The sequence below is a fragment of the Seriola dumerili genome, unplaced genomic scaffold (genome assembly GCF_002260705.1).
Source record: "Seriola dumerili isolate Sdu_G_001 unplaced genomic scaffold, Sdu_1.0 BDQW01000538.1, whole genome shotgun sequence".
NCBI lineage: Eukaryota > Metazoa > Chordata > Actinopteri > Carangiformes > Carangidae > Seriola > Seriola dumerili.
In genome coordinates, this window is record NW_019174793.1 from 862217 (window position 1) to 867880 (window position 5664).

The following is a 5664-nucleotide window of genomic DNA, read 5'->3' on the forward strand; positions in this document are numbered from 1 at the left end:
TGAGGACCAAAGTGCCCAGTATGAGGCAGTCTGGTGAACAGCTTGATTCTTGTTAATTATCACTCTGTATTGTGGTGAAAACAGCCAACATCAGAAACAACCTCTTAAAATGTCAATGAATTATCAGAGAACCAATTCCAGAAAAATCACCCAGAGAGAAAACCTCTTTAACTCTGGATCCTGCAGATCCATGTGATCCATGTCATCGGACATGTCATCCTCTTGCTACATTAACATCTATTCCCTTCGTTAGTCTGCTGTTGGCATCCAACTTTACAATCTCCCTTATGGAATCTGACTTTGCTTCTTCATCTCACAGCTTCTGCTGGGCAGAAACTCCCTTCCAGTAGTCCAAAATGTCGTGAAGGTCCTCGTCCTTGGCAAACTGCACCTTCTTACGCAGGGCATGTCCTGCCGCTATATAGGATGCTTCCTCTCTGGGGCTTTTCTTGTAAGGCCGGAATCGCTCCCAGATCCGCAGTGTGCTCTCAGATGAATACTCTGGACTGGAGGAGTAGCCAGAGTTGTAGTTGTGGTGACGAGAAGGTGAGAGCTGGGAGTAGGCGGCTGTGGCATCCCTCTTAGTGCGCCCCAGTGGCTTGAGGAATGAGGCCTTTTGGGCTGGTGAGGGGGATTCGTTGCCGCCCTCATAGTAGAGTGCAGGAAAGGAGTGGCGGTGCTCAGAGCTATGGTAGTCTGGCTGAACCTCCAAGTGGTGCTGTTGCTGTCCAGGACCAACCACCCCACCTCCACTCCCATTATTACATCCCATCCCACTCCCATTCAAGCTCACCCCGCCACCATTTATGTTTCCCATTCCATTCCCATTGCAGCCCCCTATTCCACCACCTCCTCCACTTCCACCCCCTCCAGCACAACCCACAGGGCTGCTCTTTTCTGTTGGGTACTTGGGAGGATCACTACGCTGCTCAGGGATATCCACACTGAACAGCCTGGTGCTCTTGACAGATCCCACAGGAGGGGCCCCACAACGGTTCTTCACCACAGCAGTGTCAGCGCTCAACTGCCTCTGAAGGGGCCGCACTGCATTGGCTGGGGGTGGGTCACGGTAAGGAGGGGAGAGGAACCCCCCACCGCTGATACCCGGCCGCTCAGACAGGGGCATGACCAGGGGCACTGGGGCCATAGAGGGTGGATGAGGCGGCTGATGCAACTGAGGATGTGGCTGAGGATGTTGTTGAGGATGTGGCTGAGGATGAGGCTGAGGATGAGGCTGAGGGTGAGGCTGGGGGTGAGACTTTGGATGCACCTTTGGAGAGGAGGCCATGATCTGATCTCCGGGGTGGCCTGGAGAGAGGGGCAGGAGGTTGCGGGGAAGGGACGTGATGCAAGCTGGAGGCTGGGAGGAGGACACAGAGTTGGCATTGTCAGCTGTGGTCACAACATTAGCAGAGGCATCCAGCTTCAGGGCATCAATGCAGTTGTTGATGATCTGGTTCACCTTGTCCACCTCCTTGGCGATGGTGGAGATCTCTGATGCTGAGCCACGGCCATCGTCATCCGAATCCTCCCCAGCCTCCGTCCCATTCTCAGCCCCACCTCGCATATCCACAACTACTTCCCCTCCTACGCCTACTCCTCCAGCTGCCACCCCTCCCTCCCTGCCTTCCCCTGTCACTCCCGCCGTCCTCACATCCATATAGTTGCCCTTGCTGCCCATTGCCTCAGAGAAGGCAGTGGCCATTTTTTCTACCTGCGGCAAGGTGGAGAGACGGGAAGAACTGGTGTTGGCTGAGCCGTGGAGCATGCCTGTGCTAGATGAGGCAGACTGGGGCAGCTTGCCTCCTGACCCTCCTGAATGATGGTGCGGGTGGTGTGCCTGCTCCTGGAGACGCTGCATGGCACCTGGGTCATTGGTCACTGCCGCAGCTGCCTCTGGGCCATACCTGGGGAATGACACATTTACTTTAGAATAAGCATTTCATTTTATTATCTGTTGTCATATTGTGGACATCAAAGTTAATTAGATTTAATATGTCCTCTCAGTGATGCTGTGGTATGACGGAATCCTTGCTGTTTTAATTAAAGCTCAAAGAAATTCTGAAAAATATAATCGTGCAAAACCTCAATAAAGGGTATGGTGGGAAAAATTATTCTGTTGTTTGTAGTAAGTAAAACTGAGGCTTTTCCAGAATTCAAAGCAAATCAAAGCAGTGAAGCCAAACCATAGCACGAATTATTTCAAAGAATTCAATTACACCCAAGGGACACACATAATGGTTGTCATTTCTGTTGTGGCTACAACAGCTGTAGTCAGTATCTAGGTAATGGCTATTCAATAATTCATTGCCATGAATAAGGTTTGGAATGTGGTCCTTAAGACTTTTATTAGCAAACTAAACTATAACCTAACTTAAAAAACTTGTCTAGTACCTCATCTCCAAAATAGTTTTCTTCACGCTTATAGCTTTCTCCTTCTCCTCCTGGATACGTCGCCGTCTGAGACAGTAATAGACGAATCCAAGCACAATGACCATGCCAAACAGACATCCCAGGATAGTCATGATGTAGTGGGTAGTTGTGGATTGATTCGTTCGCTGGTCCTCTGGCCCCATGGCTCGTGTGGTAAAGGACAGACAGGTGTGGTTGTAGCGTTGAGATTTGCTCATAGATGCCACACAAAAGGTGTAGTTGGTGTGTGGTTTCAGCTTGTCCAAAGGGATGATCTCCTTCTTGTTTTTCAGGGGCATAATGTCTGCAACAAAAGTGAGATTGTACTGGGAAAGTATGTACATCTTACTGTATGGTCGTGGGATTTGCACCATTAGCGAAGCGGTGTAGAGGGAGACAGTTTGAAGCTTCATAGAAATCTGATGGTTATAGGTGGGGTCAGCAGTGGACGATATGGTTGGCTGGTGGTAAAGACCTTGGTCTGGGTTGTCAAAACCCATCCCTGAGCCTTGATCTTGATCTGGTATCTGGGAGGTCATCCCTATCGCACCTTCGTGACACTTGGATACAAGTTTGTAGAGGGCATTTCGTCCGTGTCCGGGCAGCGGGCTCAGGAGTGGATAACCGTTCATTTCCGCAGGGGTTTCGCACTGGAGGCGGTCATAGGTGTGGGTGACATTGTTAAATGCTTCCAGCCAGGAGAGAAAGCTGTAGAGTTCACAGCCACAGTGGAACGGATTTCCTGCTAGTTCACATACCATCAGCCTGTTGAGGACCGTGAAGGTAGACGGGTCGAGACGTGCCAATTTATTGGAAGATAAGTCCAGGCTGCTGAGGCTGGGGCACTCCCAGAAGGCGTTGGTGGCAATGACCTCAATGAGATTGTGTTGCAAGAAGAGGCACTGCATTCGACCCAGGCCTCTTAACATGCCCTCAGTCAGGTTGGTCAGCTTGTTGTAGCCCAGCTGGAGAACCTGAGACAGATAGAGAGAGTAGCCCTTTGAACTTTTTAATAAAACATGATACAACAAGGCCGTCAGTGATTCAGTGATGTTTTTGGCTGGACCACAACAGTTCGGCCAGCCCTGTAATCTGGAATGTCCCTGACTGACTGACTGACTGACTGACTGACTGAGTGGGTGATCATATTTCCACCATCGCTCAACCGAATGCCTCGTCACTGAGTTGGGACAATACGCTTACTGCAGGACAGCAATAAAAGCATGGAGTTTTTGGTTGATGGATGACCACCCCCATTTAGGAAGGTATACTAAATAGAAAATTAAAATTTATAGCATAAACACAACACAAATTATTCAAACACATTTGTATGAACGTATGAGAACAATTTAAAAAGATGGCTGTAGAGGGAACACTTTTGTTGAAATCCTCACCTTTTACCTTATATACAACTAAGGAAATGTAAATGGAGGAACAACAACTTCATATAAGAGATAAACAAAAACATAAAAACAGAGTTGTGTCCTTGCAGACCTGTAGGTTAGCCTGTCCAGCAAAGGCCCCGTCCTCGATGTAGCTGATCTCATTCTTGGTTAGATTGAGGTCAGTGAGGTTTGTGAAGCGATACATGGAGATAAAGAGCACAGCCTTCAGTTTGTTCTCATTCAGCCTCAGGTCATGAACCTAAGGGAGACAAGAGAGTGGATGACTTTCAGGTGATGTATTGCACCTTCTGGCAGCCATAGAGGAGGACACTCCTCGCCAAAAAATAAATTAGCTGCCAAGAGCATATTGCACCTCTACATGTCCAAGTTTGCTACCTAATGAGCACTTTCCCCAATTATACATCTGATCAAAATTTGTGTATAGTTAATCACAGCCCTGCTTGCAAGCAGCTACGCATCCCTCCTGAGATATCAAGCAGAGGTAGATGTTGATGCTACGAGTGGAATGCAGTTGCGTGTTAACATTACCGTTGGGTGCTTAAATAAATTATCTAAAGTTTTCCAGTTTTACATCATTTATGCTGCAAATTGCAGATGGTTACACTAATTGAAATACTTGGAAGTAATAGTTTAAAATGTAGACAACATTGAGCCGGCACATAAATGATTAGCATTAGCACAAAACATTAGCTGATTAAAGTTGTCTGAGCATGTTGGAGATGTATGGGATTTAGATTTAGAATATGTTGCAGCTCTTGCTCTAGTGAGATGTTTCTTTGAGTGTAGTGGTGTCACAATGACTCATTTAAGTGGTAAAGGGCTACAGCTCTATTTATACACACATTTGGCTGTCAGCCAATAAGAGGTACGTAGCCAGCAATTACACAAACTGACTGTTTGTTTTGGTCTCTTCTTTCTCACTAACATCATCACAGCCACGTAGCAATTTAGCCATTACTACTAGTATTGCCACCGCCATTGGACACATAAATGTAACTTTTGAATAAGAATATGCAATGTGCATTTTTACTATCAAAAAATTATTAAATTACATTATCAATCCAACCAAAATATAATCACAAGAAACCACAAGCATTACACTGAGTGGAGAGAAGATTAGATTCACTTGTAGCTTTGCAGTAGTCACTGTCATGATTAATTTAGCCGACACCATCATAGCTGAAAGTGCATGGAGGCATCCGGTTTTACAGAGGCGGTGGTGTAAAAGGCCTACAGATAGATAGGTTCATACTGACCGTGCTGTTGATGTGCTGGGGGATGGTCTCGTATGGAGGCTGGTTCTGACTGCAGATAGCCAGCCAAACGTAGCCTTTATCCCCCTCTATCAGCCAGCAGTCCCCTTTCACCTCGCCAGGCAGGCGGAGGAGCAACAGTGCAGGAAGCAGGAGGGACAGACACAGGGAGGGAGGCAGGGAGGACAAACGGAGTCTGCTGGCCATAGTTTGGATAAGGAGTGTTTGAGGTTGCCTCAGTAGAAAAGACGGAAAAGAAAGGAGTTGCAGGGAGGAAGGCGGCGAGTAGCGGTTTCAAATCAGAGAGGGCTGCAGGTCAGGCGCAAGCAGGCCAAATCGAAGTAGGTAGAGAGAAAGGTGAGCGGAAGGGCGTCTTCACGGTGATTAGAGCTGAGCTTGCAGCATGGCAGAAAGTCCTGTCCCCATTTTAGGTGTTCCACATCAACGGGTTTTGGAGACTGTCACCCCAGCAGCTACTCATGGCCTCCGACAACCGTACGTCTTGACAACACAGATGAGGAGGCACTCCCTCTCAGTCAGAAGGCCTATATATAACAGAGAGAGAGTGAGAGAGAAAGAGCGAGAGGGAGGGG

At 47.8% G+C, this 5664-nt stretch overlaps 1 protein-coding gene across 1 annotated transcript; it reads right to left on the reverse strand.

Annotated features, from left to right (window-relative positions):
- Window positions 1-313: 313 nt before the first annotated feature.
- Window positions 314-5278, reverse strand: LOC111235870 (protein phosphatase 1 regulatory subunit 29-like). The gene is made up of 6 exons (XM_022764440.1): window positions 5075-5278; window positions 3907-4056; window positions 2395-3386; window positions 1271-1907; window positions 794-1165; window positions 314-724 (listed from the first exon to the last, which is right to left on the reverse strand). Exons 1-6 carry the CDS (start codon window positions 5276-5278, stop codon window positions 314-316), a joined length of 2766 nt encoding a protein of 921 aa, XP_022620161.1.
- Window positions 5279-5664: the final 386 nt, after the last annotated feature.

What these genes read in the sequence shown, in the direction of transcription:
- LOC111235870 (XM_022764440.1), bottom strand. Translation starts at nt 5,278, where the DNA reads ATGGCCAGCAGACTCCGTTTGTCCTCCCTGCCTCCCTCCCTGTGTCTG. An exon ending in CTGGACAGGCTAACCTACAG is followed by an intron (nt 3,387 to 3,906) that starts GTCTGCAAGGAC and finishes TATCTGTCTCAG; the next exon opens with GTTCTCCAGCTGGGCTACAA. An exon ending in GAAACATAAATGGTGGCGGG is followed by an intron (nt 725 to 793) that starts GTGAGCTTGAAT and finishes GGTCCTGGACAG; the next exon opens with CAACAGCACCACTTGGAGGT.